At 51.4% G+C, this 18,014-nt stretch overlaps 1 protein-coding gene across 1 annotated transcript; it reads right to left on the bottom strand.

Moving 5' to 3' along the window:
• Positions 1-383: 383 nt before the first annotated feature.
• Positions 384-18,008, bottom strand: BICRA (BRD4 interacting chromatin remodeling complex associated protein; the record flags this gene model as incomplete). Its single annotated transcript, XM_083877139.1, has 16 exons — positions 17,063-18,008; positions 16,364-16,406; positions 15,590-15,655; positions 12,805-14,571; positions 10,611-10,898; positions 8,981-9,116; positions 8,845-8,880; positions 8,533-8,724; positions 7,677-7,741; positions 6,779-6,850; positions 6,008-6,066; positions 5,074-5,222; positions 4,402-4,496; positions 3,465-3,567; positions 1,734-1,765; positions 384-1,628 (listed from the first exon to the last, which is right to left on the bottom strand). The coding sequence occupies exons 1-16, from the start codon at positions 17,101-17,103 to the stop codon at positions 384-386; spliced, it is 4,389 nt and encodes a 1,462-aa protein (XP_083733265.1). The 5' UTR covers positions 17,104-18,008.
• Between the last annotated feature and the right edge of the window lie 6 nt (positions 18,009-18,014).

The raw sequence follows: 18,014 nt of genomic DNA, 5'->3' as shown, positions 1-18,014 counted from the left end.
CCCATTCCCGGCGCTCTCCCATTCCCGATCCCGGTTCTCATTTCCCGGTTCCGCTCCTGCTCTCCCGGCGCTCTCCTTCCCAGTCCTGGTCTCGCTCCCGGTGTCCCATTCCGGTATTCCCGGTATTCCCGGTGTTCCATTCCCGGTATTCCCGGTGTTCCCGGTGTCCCCGGCGCCGTCTCCTATTCCCGGTTTTCCGTTCCTGCCATCCCGGTGTTCCCAGCGTGTCTCTGGCTGCCGCTGTCCCCGGTGCTGTCCCCGGTTATTCCCGGTGTCATTCCCGGTGTTGTTCCCGGTGTTCCCGGTTATTCCCGGTGTCATTCCCGGTGCCGTTCCCGGTCATTCCCGGTTATTCCCGGTCATTCCCGGTGCCGTCCCCGGGGTCATCTGGTGCACGTCCGGGCGGCGCCGAGGCCGCCGTTGTGGCTGGGGGGGGGCAGCAGGGGCTCGGCCCGGCGGGGAGGGGGCGGCACGGGCGGGGGGAAGGGGGCGGGGCCCAGGGCGGGTCCCGGGGCGGGTCCCGCGGTGGATCCCGTGGAGGATCCGGTGGATCCCCGGGGCTGCTGCAGGTTGAGGATGCTGTCGATGGCGCTCTGCAGGTGCTCGCTCAGCGAGTCGTCCTGGGGGCTGTCGCTGCTGAAGGAGGCGTTGTCCACGCCCAGCTCTTCCTCCTCCTCCTCCTCCTCCTCCTCCTCCTCTTCCTCCTCCTCGTCCTCCTCCTCCTCCTCGTCCTCCCTCCTCCTCCTCTTCCCTCCCCACCGCGGGGCTTCGGCCTCGTCCTCCTCCTCCTCCTCCTCGCCGTCCGAGGCCTCCTCGGGGGCTCCTTTGGGCGGGCGGGTCCCGGCGGTGGATCCCGATCCCGATCCCGATCCCGATCCCGGCGGGCGGATCCCGGGCGTGGTGCTGGATCCCGATCCCGATCCCGATCCCGGCGGCGCCCGGTGGATCCCGGGGGTGGATCCCGATCCCGGGGGGCGGATCCCGGGGGTGGATGATGAGGATGAGGATGATGATGATGATGATGAGGAGGATGATCCCATCGGCGCTCGGTGGATCCCGGGGGTGGATCCCGCCCGGCGCTCCGGGATCTCCCGCTGGTTCTCCCGGTAACTTTTCCTCAGGGGGAGCCTGCAGGGCCCCGCGGCGGGGGGAGGATGATGGTGATGATGGTGATGATGAAGGGGAGGATGATGAGGGTGGTGCAGAGGTTTTTTCTCCAGGGATCCGTTCAGCTGCTGCTGCTGGGGCTGCTGGGGGTGCTGGGAGGATCCCGGGGGGATCCCGGGCGGGTCCAGCGCCGTGTTGTGGATCACTTTGCTCAGCCCGGCCTCCTGTTTGATCTTCAGCTTGAGGCCGATGCGGCTCCGCGCCTCGTAGGTTTTCATGGGGGGGCGGCTCCGCGAGGGGAGGGCGTCTTCATCCCCCCCCCCTCCTCCTCCTCCTCCTCCTCCTCCTCCACCCCGGGGGTGGGGGTGGGGGTGGGGATGATGGTGAGGAGCAGGGACAGGGGGATGAGGATGAGGATGAGGAGGGTCCCGGGGGGAATCCCGGGGCTCCCCCAACCAGGTGACGCTGGGGGAGCCCCCCCCGTGCTTGATCAGCAGCTTGGGGGGGGCGGGGGGCGCGGGGGGAGGGGCGGCGGGAGGGGGAGGGGCGGGGGAGGGCTGGGGGAGGGGCAGCGAGGAGGAGGAGGAGGAGGAGGGAGGGGGGAGGGGGTGGGAGCGGGAGGAGGAGGAGGAGGAGGAGGAAGAGGAGACGTATTCGTCTGTGGGGGGAAAAGAGGAGGGGCGGGGATTAGAGCTCGTTTGCATATTAATGAGGGGGGGTTATGCTTTGCCCCTTTGCCCCTTTTCCCTCTTTTCCCCCTTTTCCCTCTTTTCCCCCTTTGGCCTTTTCCCTCCTTTCTCCTTTTCTCCCTTTTCCCTTTTTTCTCCTTTTCCCCCTTTTCCCTTTCCCATTTTTACCCTGGATCGACCCCTAACAAACCCTTAACTGACCCCTAATAAACCTTTAATTGACTTTTAATTGACCCTGGATTGACCCTTGAGAGACCCTTAATTGACCCCTAATAAACCCTTGATTGGCCCTTAATTGACCCCTAATAAATCTTTAATTGAGTTTTAATTAGCCCTGGATTGATCCCTAATATACCTGTAATTGCCTCCTAATAAACCTTTAATTGGCCCTTAATAAACCCTTAACTGACCCTTGATTGACCCCTAACAAACCTGTAATTGACCCTTAATAAACCTTTGATTAATTTTTGGTTTTTTTCTGTCCTTTGACAGGTTCCAAACCCGGGAATCCCACCCAGAAACACCCGAAATCCCGGGAATTCCACCCCAAACCCCCACGGGGAAATCCCAGCCCGTTCCCGCCCCGTCCCTGCCCCATTCCCGGGATTCCTGTCCCGTTCCCACCGGGCCTGACCCGGGACAGACGATGCCCGGCCCCATTCCTGATGATTCCACCCCATTCCTGATCATCCCACCCCATTCCCGGGATCCCCAATGATCCCCATCCCCATTCCTGGTGATTCCCATGCCTTTCCCGGGATTCCTGCCCCTTTCCTGGGATTCCTGCCCCATTCCCAATGAATCTCGCCCCTTTCCCGAGATTCCTGCCCCATTCTGGGCTGGCAGATTCCCAATGATTCCCAGTCCCAATGAATCCCATCCCCTTTCCCGGAATTCCTGCCCCATTCCCGGTGATTCCCATCCCCATTCCCAATGAATCCTGCCCCATTCCTGCCCCATTCCTGCTATTCCCGTGTCCCCATTCCCAGGATTCCTGCCCCATTCCCGTGTCCCCTTTCCTGTGTCCCCATTCCTGCCCCATTCCCGGGATTTCGGCCCCATTCCCGTGTCCTAAAACCCATGTCCCTGTTCCCGTGTCCCCGTTCCCACCCCATTCCCATGTCCCCATTCCCGTGTCCCCATCCCTGTGTCCCCATTCCCAATGATCCCCATCCCCATTCCCGTGTCCCCATTCCCGGGATTTCTGCCCCGTTCCCGTGTCCCCATTCCCTGCCCCATTCCCGGTGTTCCCGTGTCCCCGTTGTCCCCGTTCCCACCGGGCCTGTCCCGGGCCAGCAGATTCCCAATGATTCCCATTCCCAATGATCCCCATCCCCATTCCCGTGTCCCCGGTGTTCCTGTGTCCCCATTCCCGTGCCCCCATTCCCGGGATTTCATCCCCATTCCCGTGTCCCCATTCCCGGGATTTCATCCCCATTCCCGTGTCCCCATTCCCGTGTCCCCATTCCCAGTATTCCCGGTATTCCCGTGTCCCCGTTCCCGTGTCCCCGTTGTTCGCACCGGGCCTGTCCCGGGCCAGCAGATTCCCAATGATTCCCATTCCCGATGATCCCCATCCCCATTCCCGTGTCCCCATTCCCGTGTCCCCATTCCCGTGTCCCCATTCCCGCCCCATTCCCGGTATTCCCGTGTCCCCGTTGTTCCCACCGGGCCGGTCCCGGGCCAGCTGCCGGTCGAGCGCCAGCGCCGTTTTCTCCTCCTGGATGAAGATCCGGTCGATCATCACCATCTCGGCCGAGGGGCTGCAGCGCTGCGGGGACACCCCGGAGGCCCCGGTCAGTGTCACAGGGTCACACACCCGGAATTCCCACCGGGAATTACCCCGGGAATGCACCGGGAATTCCGGGGTCTGGGGGAATCCCGGGGGAAAAATTCTGGGGGAATCCCAAGGGAATTTTGGGGTTTGGGGGAATCGAGGCAAGGGGAAATTCCTGGGGAGAATCCCGTGGGAATCCCAGGAGGAATTTCAGGGGGGATTCCAGGGGAACATGGAGCTCTGGGGGAATCCCATGGGGGATCTTGGGATCTGGGATAATCCTGTAGGGAATCCCATGATCTGGGGTAATCCTGTGGGGATCCTGTGGGAAATCCTGGATCCAGGGAAATCCCAAGGGGAATCCTGGGTGGAATTCCAGTATCTGGAGGAATCCCGGGATAATCTCAGGGGGAAATCCTGGAGGTAATCCTGTGATCTGGGGGGATCCTGTGGGATAATCTGGGGATCTGGGGGAATCCTGCAGGGAATCTTGATCCAGGCAAATCCCAAGGGGAATTCTGAAGGGGAATTCCAGATCTGGGGGAAATCCTGTGGGGAATCCCATGGGGGAATCCCGTGGGGAATCCCATGATCTGGGGGGATCCAGTAGGGATCCTGTGGGGTGATCCTGTGGGGGATCAGGGGATCTTGTGGGGTGATCCCGTGGGGGATCAGGGGATCCCGTGGGGGATCAGGGGATCCCGTGGTGATCCCGTGGTGATCCCGTGGGGGATCAGGGGATCGTGTAGTGATCAGGTGATCCTGTGGGGGATCAGGGGATCCCGTGGTGATCCCGTGGTGATCCCGTGGGGATCCCTGGGGTCTCACCCGTGACTCCTCCAGCAGCAGCAGGCGGTATTTGTTGAGCATGGCCCGAGTGCGGCGCAGCAGCTGCTCCGACACCGCCTCAAACTCCTCGTCCACTGCAACGTTGGGGGAAACAGCAACGGGGTTACGGGGGATTGGGGATTGAGATTTGGGGTTTGGGGGTTTGGGGTTAGAGGATTGGGGGTTTGGATTGGGGCATTTGGGGTTAGGGGATTGGGGGTTTGGATTGGGGGGATTGGGGGGTTTAGGGGTTGAGATTTGGGGTTTGGGGTTTGGATTGGGGGTTTGGGGTTTGGACTGGGGGATTTGGGGATTGGGGGTTTGGATTGGGGATTTGGGAGTTTGGGGTTAGAGGATTTGGGGATTTGGGGATTGGAGGATTTTGGGGTTTGGGGGATTTTGGGGTTTGGGGTTTGGGGATTTGGGGGATATGGGATGGGATATCCCACACCCCATACCCTGACATTTCAATGTCCCAATAATCACAATAATTACAGTAATAATGATTTTTCACCTTTCCTGCACTCGTTTTCCCCTGGCAGCACCCCCTGGCAGACGTGGTAGGGCAGGGCCCACACCCCATACACCCCATACCCCATATACCCCACATCCCCAATAACAACAATAACAACAATAATAATCACAATAATGACAATAATAATGTTAATTTACCCTTCCTGCACTCGTTTTCCCCCGGCAGCACCCCCTGGTAGACGTGGTAGGGCAGGAGGCGCCTCAGGGCGTCGCCCACGGAGCGAAAGGGCGTCCTGAACTCGGGGTGCAGCACCGAGCCCTGGTGCTTGTGCAGCTGCTCCAGGAGGCTGGAAGGGGATTCCGGAGGGTGGGAATGTTTCAGAGGGTGGGAATGGGAATTCCAGAGGGTGGGAATGGAATTCCGGAGGGTGGGAACGGGAATTCCCGAATTATGGCACAAATAGAGACGAAATTCCCACATTTTCCACCACAAACAGGGACAAAATTCCCAAATTATGACACAAAAACAGACGAAATTCCCAAATTATGGCATGAATATAGATAAAATTCCCAAATTACGGCACATACAGGGACACAATTCCCAAATTTTAGCACAAACAGGGGCAAAATACCCAAATTTTGGTATAAACAGGGATATAATTCCCAAATTTTGGAACAAACAGGAACACAGTTCCCAAATTCCAGCTCAAACAGGGACACAATTCCCAAATTATGGCATGAATATAGACAAAATTCCCAATTTTTGGCACAAAAATAGACAAAATTCCCAAATTTTGGCTCAAACAGGGACACAATTCCCAAATTTTGGCACAAACAGGGACGGAATTCCCAAATTATGGGACAAAAATAGACAAAATTCCCAAATTACGCCCCAAATAGGGACAAAATTCCCAAATTCCGGCACAAACAGGGACAAAATTCCCAAATTTTCAGCAAAACACGGGGACAAAAATCCAGATTTTCGACAGGAACACCCACAAAATCCCCAGATTTTGACACGAAATTCCCTTCCCCGGCCAGAACTCCCAATATTCCCGTTATTCCCGTTATTCCCATTATTATTCCCGTTATTCCCGTTATTCCCATTATTCCCAGTGCTCCCAGTGCTCACCAGGCCTCCTTGCTGGGCTGCAGCACCGGCGGCTTCTTCAGGGCCAACTTTGCCTCCAGCTGTGGGGAATTCACAGGTTTGGGGTGAATTTCCGGGGATTTGGGGAAAATTCCCAGATTTTGGGGTGAATTCCCAAAATTTTGGGGCTGATTCTCAGATTGGGGGAGAATTTCTGGGATTTTTTGGGAGAATTCCAGGGATTTTGGGGCGAATTTCCAGACTTTGGGGTGAATTTCCTGGAGATTTGAGGAGAATTCCCAGATTTTGAGGTGAGTTTCCGAATTTTGGGGCCAATTCCCAGATTCTGGGGCAAATTCCCGGATTTTGGGGTGAGTTTCCAAATTTTGGGGTGAATTTACGGGGATTTGGGGCGAATTTCCAAAGATTTGGGGGCAATTCCCAGATTTGGGGAGATTTCCAGGGATTTTGGGGCAAATTCCTGGGATTTTTGGGGGGGAAACCTGGAATTTTGGGGAGAATTCCCAGATTTGGGGAGAATTTTCTGGGATTTTTGGGAGAATTTTTGGGATTTTGGGGCAGAGTCCCAGGACTTTGAGGAGAATTCCCAGATTTTGGGGTGAATTCCCGAATTTTGGGTCAAATTCCCAGATTTGGGGAGAATTCCAGGGATTTTGGGGCAAATTCCTGAGATTTTGGGTGAATTCCCAGGATTTTTGGGGTGAATTTCCAGGATTTTTGGGGCAAATTCCCAAATATTAGGGTGAAAAACCTGGGATTTTTGGGGCGAATTCCGGGGATTTTGGGACTCACCGTGGGCGGGGCCTGGGGGCCTTTCCCGCCCCCCGAGGGTTGGGCGGGGCCTTTGATCCCTCCCGGCTTTGCCTGCGGAAAAACGGGAAAAACATTGGGAAAAAAATGGGAAAAAAATGGGGAAAAAAGTGGGGAAAAATTGGGAAAAAATTGGGAAAAATTGGGGAAAAAATTGGGGAAAATTTGGGGAAAAATTGGGAAAAATTGGGGAAAAAATGGGGAAAAATTGGGGGAAAATTGGGGAAAAATTGGGGAAAAATTGGGGAAAAAATGAGGAAAAAAAGGAAGAAAATAGGGAAAAAAACCGAGTAAAAAAATTGGGAAAAATGGGAATTAAAGGAGGAAAATTGGAATTAAAGGGGGAAAACTGGGATTAAAGGTAAAAACAGGGAAAAGCAAGGGGAAGATCCAAGAAATATTTTGGGAAAAAGCCCAGAAATAGGGAAAAGAGGGGGAAATCCATGGAATAAACTGGGCAAGGGCCTGGAAATGGGGAAAGGAGAGGGAAAATAAATTTGGGAAAATCCCGGGAAAGGCGGGAGGAGGGAAAAGAAGTGAAAATTAATGAAATAAATACGGAAAAAAAACAGAAAGAGGGAAAAAATGGGAGAAATCCTTGGAATAAATTTGGGAAAACCCCAAAAATAGGGAAAAAAAAGGGAAAAATCATAGAAAAAAATTGGGGAAAAGCACAAAAATAGGGAAAAAAAAGGGAAAAATACAAAAAAAAATGGGGAAAAGGTTGGAAAATGGGGAAAACGAGGGAAATTCCGTGGAATAGATTTGGGAAAAGGGGAAATTCCTGGGATAAATCGTGTCTGACCTGGCCGGGCTGGGGCGCGGGAGGGGGAAGGGCAGCCCCGGGTTTCCCGGGATTTCCCGGAGCTCCTTTTCCAACCGGAACCGAAACCGGAACCGGAACCGGAACGGGAACGGGAACGGCGGCGACCGCGGCCGAGGAACCTGCGGGGAAATGGGGTTGGAATAATGGGGATTAACATGGGAATTTTAACAGGGAAAATGGGAATTAACATGGGAATTGAAATGGGGAAAATGGGGATTGGAATGGAATTTTCAATGGCAAAAATGGGAATTAAAATGGGAATTTCAAGGGGAAAAATGGGAGTTAAAATGGGAAACATGGGAATTGAAATGGGAATTAAAATGGGAATTTTAACAGGAAAAATGGGGATTGAAATGGGAATTAAAATGGGAATTTCAAGGGGAATTTCAATGGGGAAAATGGGAATTTTAACAGGAAAATGGGGATTAAAATGGGAATTAAAATGGGAATTTCAAGGGGAATTTCAATGGGAATTGAAATGGGGGAAATGGGAATTAAAATGGGAATTAAATGGGAATTAAAATGGGAATTAAAATGGGAATTTTAACAGGGAAAAAGGGAACTAAAATGGGAAAAACTGGAACAGCTTTGGATCCATCGGGGCAGAGGCACCAGGGCTGGATATCGCGATACGGGGACATGGATCGGGATATCACAACACAGGGTTATCGGGACACGGGGATATCGCGATATTGGGATATCGTGACATGGGATATCAGGATTTCAGACCCACCTGAGGCTGCGCTGGCCCCATTGGCCGTGCCCAGGGCTGGCTGGATATCGCGATATGGGGACACGGATTGGGATACCACGACACAGGGTTATGAGGATATTGGGGATATCACGACACGGGGATATCGGGACATGGATCGGGATATCACGACATGGGATATCAGGATTTCAGACCCACCTGAGGCCGTGTTGGCCCCATTGGCCGCACCGGGCGCTGCCGGAGCCGCCGGCACCAGGACGGGATATCGGGATATGGGTGGGGATATCACGACACGGGGATATCGGGACATGGATCGGGATATCACGACACGGGATATCAGGATTTCAGACCCACCTGAGGCCGTGTTGGCCCCGTTGGCTGCGCCGGGCGCTGCCGGAGCCGCCGGCACCAGGACGGGATATCGGGATATGGGTGGGGATATCACGACATGGGGATATCGGGACATGGATCGGGATATCACGACATGGGATATCATTATTTCAGACCCACCTGAGGCCGCGTTGGCCCCGTTGGCCGCGCCGGGCGCTGCCGGAGCCGCCGGCACCAGGACGGGATATCGGGATACGGGTGGGGATATCACGACACGGGGATATCGGGACATGGGATATCAGGATTTCAGACCCACCTGAGGCCGCGTTGGCCCCGTTGGCCGCGCCGGGCGCTGCCGGAGCCGCCGGCACCAGGACGGGCGCGGCCGGAGCCGGGAACGGGGCCGGGCTGGACGGGGGCGGCTTCGGCTGCAGCAGCAGCCCCTGGGGCACCTGGGAAAGGATAAAAAATCCCGTTAGAACGGCACCAAAAACCCCCTAAATCACCCCAAAAATACCCCAAAAATCCTGTTAGAACGGCACCAAAACCCCCCCAAAAATCTCATTAGAATGGCCCCAAAAAAACCCTAAATCACCCCAAAAATACCGCCAGGAATGGCCCTAAAAACACCCCAAAAATCCTGTTAGAATGGCCCCAAAAATCCCTAAATCACCCCAAAAATACTGTCAGGAATGGCCCCAAAAAACCCCCCAAAAATCCCCACAGGAATGGGCCAAATTTTATTTTTATTTTGTTTTTTAAGATTTTTTTTTTTTTTTTTTTTTGAGATTTTTTTTGAGGTTTTTTTTTGGGGGGGTGGGCGAGATTCACCCACCAAAAACCTCTAATTTTTTTTTTGGGGGAGGAATTAATTTAATTTCTTTCTGTTTTAGGATTTCCCCGCTTTTTGTATTTTCGGGATTTTTTTTTTTTTTTTTTTGAATTTTTGAGATTTTTACCTACCAAAAAACCTCTCATTTTTTCAGGGATAATTCATATAATTTTTCTTTTTTTTAGGATTTGTTTTGGGTTTTTCTGGTAATATTTTTGATTCTTTTTTTTTTTTTTTTTTTTTTTTAATTTATTTTTGAGAATTTTTTTTTTGGGCGAGCTTTACCTACCAAAACCCTCTTATTTTTCTTTACGATACATATAATTTTTCTTTTTTTCTCATTTACCTGCTAGAACCTCTCATAATTTTTTTTGGAGAAAATTAATTTAATTTTTCTGGTTTAGGATTTACCTGCTTTTTGCATTTTTGGCATTTTTTTTGTATTTTTAGTATTTTTTTAAATTATTTTTATTATTAATTTTTTGAGACTTTTTTTTGTATTTTTCAGAATTATTTTTGTATTTTTGGGGATTTTTTTTTTGTATTTTTGGTATTTTTTATACTTAATTTTTTTTTTTTTTTTTTTTTAAATTTTTGAGATTTTTACCTACCAAAAAACCTCTCATTTTTTCAGGGGTAATTCATATAATTTTTCTTTTTTTTAGGATTTGTTTTGGGTTTTTTTGGTAATTTTTTTTTGAGAATTTTTTTTTTGGGCGAGATTTACCTACCAAAACCTCTCATTTTTCTAGGACACATATAATTTTTTTTTTTCTGATTTACCTGCTGGAACCTTTCATCATTTCTTTTTTGAGGAAATTAATTTAATTTTTCTGTTTTCGGAATTTTTTTTTTTAAATTTTTTTTTCTGAAATTTTTGAGATTTCACCTACCAAAAACCTCTCATTTCTCTAGGACTCATATTTATATAGATATATTTTTTCTGCTTTACCTGCTGGAACCTCTCACATTTTTGAGGAAATTAATTTAATTTTTCTGTTTTTGGAATTTTTTTTTTTTTTTTTTTTTTTGGAATTTTCGAAATTTCACCTGCCAAAAAACCTCTCATTTTTCCAGGTGTAATTAACACAATTTTCCATTTTTTGTGCGTTACCTGCTGGAACCTGTCGTGGCCCGGGGCGGGCAGGGCCGGGAACCCCCCCTGGGCCAGGGGGAAGCTCCGGGGGGGCTCCGGGGGCAGCAGCAGCGAAGCCTTGAGCGGGAACTGGGGGGGGTTCGGGGGGTTCCCCGGGGGGGGCTCGGGGCCCTCGGGGAAAGGGGAGACCCCAAAGAGGCCCTGGGGGGGCTCCGAGGGGGGGCGGGGCTGGGACGGGGGGCGGGAGGGGGGGCGGGGGGGGATTTGGGGAGGGGGATCCCCCGGGGAGGGTCCGGGGAGTTTTGGCTGCAACAGAAGGAGAGGAAGAGCAGAGGTTAGTGCGGGGGGAGGGGGGAAAATGGGGGTTTGGGGGGGAAAATGGGGAGTTTTTGGGGAAAAAATTGTGTTTTTTGGGGAAAATGGGGTTTGGGGGGAAAAAAGGGGATTTTTTTGGGGAAAAAATGGGGATTTTTGGGGGAAAATGGGGATTTTTTTTGGAGGAAATGGGGATTTTTGGGGAAAAAGGTTTTTTTTGGGGGAAAAAATGGGGATTTTTGGGGGAAAATGGGGATTTTGGGGGGAAAATGGGGATTTTTTTGGGGAAAAAGGGTTTTTTTTGGGGGGAAAATGGGGATTTGGGGGGGGAAAATGGGATTTTTGGGGGAAAAATGGGGATTTTTTTGGGGAAAAATGGGGATTTTTGGGAGGAAAAATGGGGATCTTTTGGGTGGTAAAATGGGAATTTTTGGTTTGGAAAAAAGCTCCAAAGAGAATTTATGAAAAAAAAAAAAAAAAAAAAAATTGGAATTTCCAGCTTGGAAAAAGCTCGAAAAGGAAATTTATGGGGAGAAAAAAAAAAAAAAAAAAAGGGAATTTTCGGTTTGGGAAAAGAGACAAAATCCCAATTTCTGCCTTTTTTATCCCAAATCCCCATTCCAGGGGTGCCCTGGGAGGGATCCCGGGTGACTTTGGGGTGAATTTTGGGGGTTTTGGGGTGAATTTTGTGGATTTTGGGGTGAATTTTGGGGTTTTTGGGGTGAATTTCGGGGGTTTTGGGGTGAATTTTGTGGGTTTTGGGGTGAATTTCGGGGATTTTGGGGTGAATTTCGGGGATTTTGGGGCGGGCAGGGGCAGCGTTGGGGGTTAGTGAGCGCCAAGCGAGGGGAGCGGCCGCAAAAACGGGGGAAAAACGGGAATTTTGGGATTTCAGGATGGAAAAAACCCGGATTGGAGAAACTCCCGGGGATCCAGGAGCCAGGAGAGCCCAAATTCCCACCCCTGGATCCCAAATTTCTGCTCAGATCCCAGTTTTCTGCCCCTGGATCCCAAATTTCCTTTTGGATCCTGGTTTTCCGTGGCTGGATCCTGATTTTTTGCCCCTGGATCCCAAATTTCCACCCCTGGATCCCAATTTTCCAGGCTGGATCCCAAAATTCTGGTCAGATCCCAATTTTCTGCCCCTGGATCCCAATTTTCCATTCCTGGGTCCCAATTTTCCAGGCTGGATCCCCATTTTTTGCCCCTGGATCCCTTTTTTTCCCATCCCCACCCAAATCCTGGTGGCTCCACGGGACGGATCCCACACAGAAATTTGGGATTTTCCCCAATTTTTTTTTTTTTTTTTTTTTGCTGGGAAGGAAAACTGGGATCCGACGTGGATTTGGGGTTGTCCCAGGAAAACCCAAAACCATTCTGGGAATCCCCCAAAAATCCCAGCCCCGCCCAAACCCCCCCAAAATCCAGTGGGAAAACCGAAAAAAAAAAACCCCAAAAAACACCAAAAAACCTCCCAAAAAACCCCCATAAAAACCGCCAAAAAACCCTCAAAAAAAACCCTAAAAAAACCCCTCAAAAAACCCCCAAAAGAACACCCAACCCCCCCCCAAAAAACCCCAAAATTCCCCCCGAAAAAAACTTAAAAAACCCCCCAAAAAACCCTCAATAAACTCCCCCAAAAAATCCAAAAAAAACCCCCCAAAAAAACCCCAATTAAACCCAAAAAACCCCTCCCAAAAGACCCTAAAAGCCCCTCAAAAAAACCCCAAAAAAACCCCAAAAAAACCCCCCAAAAACCCCCCCAAAAAAACCCCAAAAATCCCCCCCAAAAAACCCAAATAAACCGCCAAAAAAACCCAAAAAAATCCCCCCAAAAAACTCCAATTAAACCCCAAAAAACCCCAATTAAAACCCAAAAAACCCCCCCAGTGCTCACCTGCTGCAGGAACATGGGCACCCCCTCCTGCCCCATCCCCGGGGCCGCGTTCCCCAGCAGGATTTTCTCGGGGCTCCCGGCCACGCCGGGGCTGCCCTGGGCTCCTCCCGGCGCCGCCGTCACCGTCGCCGTCGTGGTCACCGCCGTCACCGCGGCCACTCCGGACCCTCCCTCGGGGCTGGCCCCGGCCGGCACGGCCACGGCGGCGTTGCTGGCGCCAGCCAACCCTTCCCCGGCGTTGAGCATGGCCACGGGGCTGGCCAGAGTCACCCCCTGGATCACCGTGGGCGCCGGCGCCGCCGCCGAGCCGGGGCTGGGCAAGGTCCCGGCCAGCGAAACCGGCATCTGGAAGAGCGTCGGCGCCGCCTGGCCCGGCTGCAGCTGGATGGGCGCCGCCGACAGGATGTGAGCCGTGCCCGCCGCGCCCGGCGACGCCAAAACCGGGCCCAGGTTGAGCTGCCCGGCCAAGTTTTGGTTGAGGAGTTGAGCCGGCAGCGTTGGGTTGGCCAAGAGTTGAGCGCCGGCGCTCTGCCCGGCGATGATGTGGGTTTGGCCGGCGCCCGGTAAGAGCTGGCCGCCGACGTTGGCCGGTAACGCCGAGAGCGGCTGCGGCAGCGGCACGGCCGAGGCGCCGGCCAGCTGGCCCGGCAGCAGGAACTGGTTCTGGCCCTGGAAGGGCTGCGCCGGGATGACGATGGAGCCGCCCTGGTTGAGCACGTGGACGCTCATGGACTTGCCCAGCGCCGGCGGCTGCGGCGGGGGCGGTTTGAAGACGTTGGGCGGGAAGCCTTGCAGAACCACGTTGGGCGCGGCTTTGCCGGCCATGAAGGTGAGGTTGGGCTGGGTCTTGGCCGGAGAGTCGCCCGGCAGCGCCAGGGCCCCGCCGGGAGGGAAGGGCTTGGGGGTGATCTGGTAAAGCTTCTGCTGCAGCACGCCGGCGGGTTTGGGCTGGATGGGCGTGGGCGTGCGGTGGATGATGACGTTGGGCGCCGGCACCAAGGAGCCGCCCAGCCCCGAGGTCACCGTCAGCGGCGACGCCGCCGCCGCCGCCGAGGCCGAGACGCCGCCGAAGACGGAGCTGCCGTTGAGCGTGGTGGTGGCGGCCACGGTGGGGAGGCTCTTCTGGATCACCAAACCCGCCGCCCCCTGCGCCGCCGCCGCCGCCCCCTCGGGCTGGGCGATGTAGCCGCCCACGGCCGCCACCGGCGCCGGTTTGGCCAGGAGCTGCGGCGCCGCCGGCTGGTTGATGGCCATCACCTGCTGCCCCACCACCTGGATGGGCCCCAGCCCCAGGGCGCCGCCGGGGCTGCCGTTGGGCAGGCCCGGCAGGTTGGGCAGGGGCTGGATGGTGACGTTGCCCAGCCCCACCTGCTGCAGGAAGGGCTGGACGCTGATGGCTTTGTTGACCACGTCCGGCGGCTGCACCAGGGCCTGCGGCGCCAGCACGGCCGGCGAGGGCAGCCCCAGGAGGTCGGCGGCGCCGCCCGAGAAGATTTGGGGCGTCCCGTCGGCCGCCTGCACCACGGGCTGCAGCGCCGGCAGCTGGAAGGAGCCCAGGTCCAGCTCGGCCTCGGCCTCCAGCGTCTGCTCGGTGATGTTGGCCTCCTGCAGGCTCTGCTGCAGGATGTCGCACGGCTGCTCGGCGCCCGCGCCGGCGCCGCCGGGGGAGCCCAGGATGTCATCCTCCAGGAAGTCCAGGTCCACGCTGGCCGAGGGCGGGTTGGGCTCGGAGCTCAGAGGGTTCCCCGCGCTCTCCTGGCCGTGGAGCTGAGGGGAGGGATGTGGAGTCACAGGGGGGTGGTGGAGGTCTGGGGGGGGTCAGGGAACTGAATGGGGCCCAGAAAAACCCAGCGGGGCCAAATGGGACTCAATGGGATTGAATGTAACCCAATGGGACCCAATGGAACCCAATGGAACCCAATGGGACTCAATGGGACTCAATGGGACTCAATGGGATCCAATGGAACCCAATGGGACTCAATGGGACTCAATGGGATCCAATGGAACCCAATGGGACTCAATGGGATCCAATGGAACCCAATGGGACTCAATGGGACTCAATGGGATCCAATGGAACCCAATGGAACCCAATGGGAACCAATGGAACCCAATGGGACTCAATGGGACCCAATGGGATCCAATGGAACCCAATGGGACTCAATGGGACCCAATGGAACCCAATGGAACCCAATGAGAACCAATAGAACCCAATAAAACCCAATGGGATTTTCTGGGAAAATCTGGGAAAACGGGAATTCTCCTCCTCCAGCGCAGAATTTTGATCGTTTTTCCCCCCATTTTCCTCATTCCCTGTGGGAATTTGCCTTCTCCTTTTTCTTTTTTTTCCCCGTTTTTTTCCCAATTTTTTCCCTTTTTCTTTCCCCAATTATTTCCTATTTTTTTCCCAATTTTTTCCCATTTTTTTGCCCATTTTTCACCTGGTTTTTTTTGCCCATTTTTACCTGAGTTTTTTATCCATTTTTTACCTTTTTTTTTTGCCCATTTTCGTCTGATTTTTGCCCATTTTTTGTTTAGTTTTTCCCACTCTTTCCTAGTTTTTTTTTCCCCATTTTCACCCTTTTCCCCTCCAATTTATTTCACTTTTTTCCCCTTTTTTTTCCCCAACTTTTTCCCATTTTTTCCCTTTTTTTTTTAAATCCCAGATCCAAATCCACCCGGGAAAAAAAACCCACAAAGGAATTCGAAAAAAGTGGATTTTTTAGCCCCCGGATTTGGGAATTTTGGGGGAATTTTGGGGGAATTTTGGGGGATTTGGGGCACCTACCCCGGCCCCCTCGAAGAAGGCGCTGGCGGCATCCCCCGAGTTGTCCAGGAGATCGTCGCTGTCGATCTGGGGAGGAAAAAACACAGAAATTCCTGGGAATTCTGGGCAGAAAATGGGGGAAAATGGGAAAAAGGGGGAAAAAAATGAAGGAAATGGAAAAATTGGGGAAAAATGGGGCAAAAACGGGGAAAAAAATGGGAAAAATGGGAAAAAACTGGGAAAAATTGGGAAAAAATGGGGGAAAATGGGGGAAAAAAGGGAAAAAAGGGAAAAAATTGGAAAAAAAAGAGATGAAAATTAGTAAAAAAATTGAGGGAAAATGGGAAAAAATGGGGAAAAAATGGGAAAAAAAGGTGAAAATTAGTAAAAAATTGGGGGAAAATGGGGGAAAAAAGGGAAAAATTGTGAAAAAAGAGAAGAAAATTAGTAAAAAAATGAGGGAAAAATTAAAAAAAAACAAGGAAAATGGGTAAAAAAAGAGGAGAAAAAATGGGGAAAAAATGGGAAAAAGGGGAAAAATGGGAAGGAATGGGGAAAATGGGAGGAAAAATGAGGGAAAAGGGACGAAATGGAAAAAAAAAAAAAGAGAGAAATTTGAGAAAAAAAGGCAAAATATGGGAGGAAAATACAAAAAAACAGGAAAAATGTGAAAAAAATTGGAAAATATGGGGAAAAATGGGAAAAAATTCCTGGAAAACCCCTGAGCTGGGATTGGTGGGAAAAAGGATTTGGATGGTAAAAAATGGGAATTTTGGGAGGTCAAAGGTCACTCACCTTCTCGGATCCATGCAAGAAATCGTTCAGGGCCTGGGGGTCGCTGGGGAAACAGGGGGAGAAAATCAGGGAGGGAATTTTGGGAATTCTGGGAGAAATCCTGGAATTTATCCCGGAATCCCAAATTTCCCGGGGACCTGAGCCACCATGGGGACATTTCCCTCATTTTTTGGGACAATTTCAGCCTTTTTTTTTTACATTTTCCACCTTTCCAGCCCCATTCTCATTTTTTTTGTAACAATTCCTCCCTTTTTTTAAACCTTTCCCATTATTTCCCACCATTTTTGGGACCATTTCAGCCTTTTTTTGGGGACAATTCCCATTTTTTTTTATTTTTAACTTTCCAATTATTTTTGAGGATTCTTCCCATCATTTCTGGGACAATTTTTCCACCTTTTTTTGGGGGGGCATTTCCCGCCCATTTTGGGGCCATTTCCATAGAAAATTCACTTTTTTTTTTATTTTTCCTTCTTTTTTTGGAGCCATTCCCATTTTTTCCCGCCCCATTCCCATTTTTTTGGGGACAATTCTTATTTTTTTGTGGTTTCTAATTATTTTGGGGACTTTTCACATCATTTTTGGGGCATTTCTTGCCCATTTTGGGCAATTTCTGGGTGAATTTTCTTTTTTTTTTGATGTTTTCCCTCAGTTTTTTTTTGTTTTTCCCGTTTTTCCAGCCCAGAATTCCCCAAAACTCACCAGATGACATCTAACAGGCACCGGCCGTCCTCATCATCCATGTCACCTGCAACGACACGTTTGCCATGGAAAACTCCGGAAAAATCCCGGAAAATCCTGGGAAATCCTGGAAAAAACGCCGCGTTTTTTGGGGCATTTCGGGGCCTTTTTCCCACTTTTTTTAATTTTTTTTTTTTTTTTTTCCCCGCTGTTTTCAGGCAGGGAAAACTGGGAAAATGTGGGAATAAGATTCCCCAAAATCTTTGGGTTTGGGAGGGAATTTCGAGGAAAAATTGGGGAAAAGTGGGAGAGGTGGGAAGGGAATTTAATCCAGGGGAAAATAAATTCCCTGAGGAATTTATTTTTTTTATTTCCTTGAGGAAAATTCCAGTGGGGAATGGATTGATCCCAAAATAAATCCCTCAGGAAATGGATTCCCCCAAAAATTCCCTCTGGGAATGGATTGATCCCAAAATAAATCCCTGAGGAATCCATTATAAATCAAATAAATTCCCAAAAATTCTCCCAAAAAATTCCCTCTGGGAATGGATTGATGGCAAATTCCCCTCAGGAAATGGATTCCTAAAAATTCCCAAAAATTCCCCCAGGGAATTGATTCCTCCAGGAATTCCTCGTTAAATTTATCCAGGAAAATATAAAAAAAAAAAAAAAAAATTAAATCTCTGCAAGAAAAAAAAAAAAAATCCCTAAGAATCCATGAAGGAACAGATTCCTCAAGAATTCCCTCCAGGAACAGATTCCCAAAAATTTCCTCAGCTGGGGATGGGCTGAGCCCAAAAAATTCCTGTTTTTTTTTTTCTGGAATTTCCAAGGAAAAGCGGCCGAAGGTTCCCCAAATTCCCATTCCCAGTTTGGAATTTACTCCGGGACAAAATTCCAGCCCCCAAATCCCAGAATTTTCGCCCCCAGCCGTGCCTCAGTTTCCCTCTGGAGCAAAACAACCTCGGAATTC

This window comes from Zosterops lateralis, assembly GCF_965231275.1.
Source record: "Zosterops lateralis genome assembly, chromosome: 23".
In the NCBI taxonomy this organism is placed as follows: Eukaryota; Metazoa; Chordata; class Aves; order Passeriformes; family Zosteropidae; genus Zosterops; species Zosterops lateralis.
This window is presented reverse-complemented; position numbering and strand designations above follow the sequence as displayed.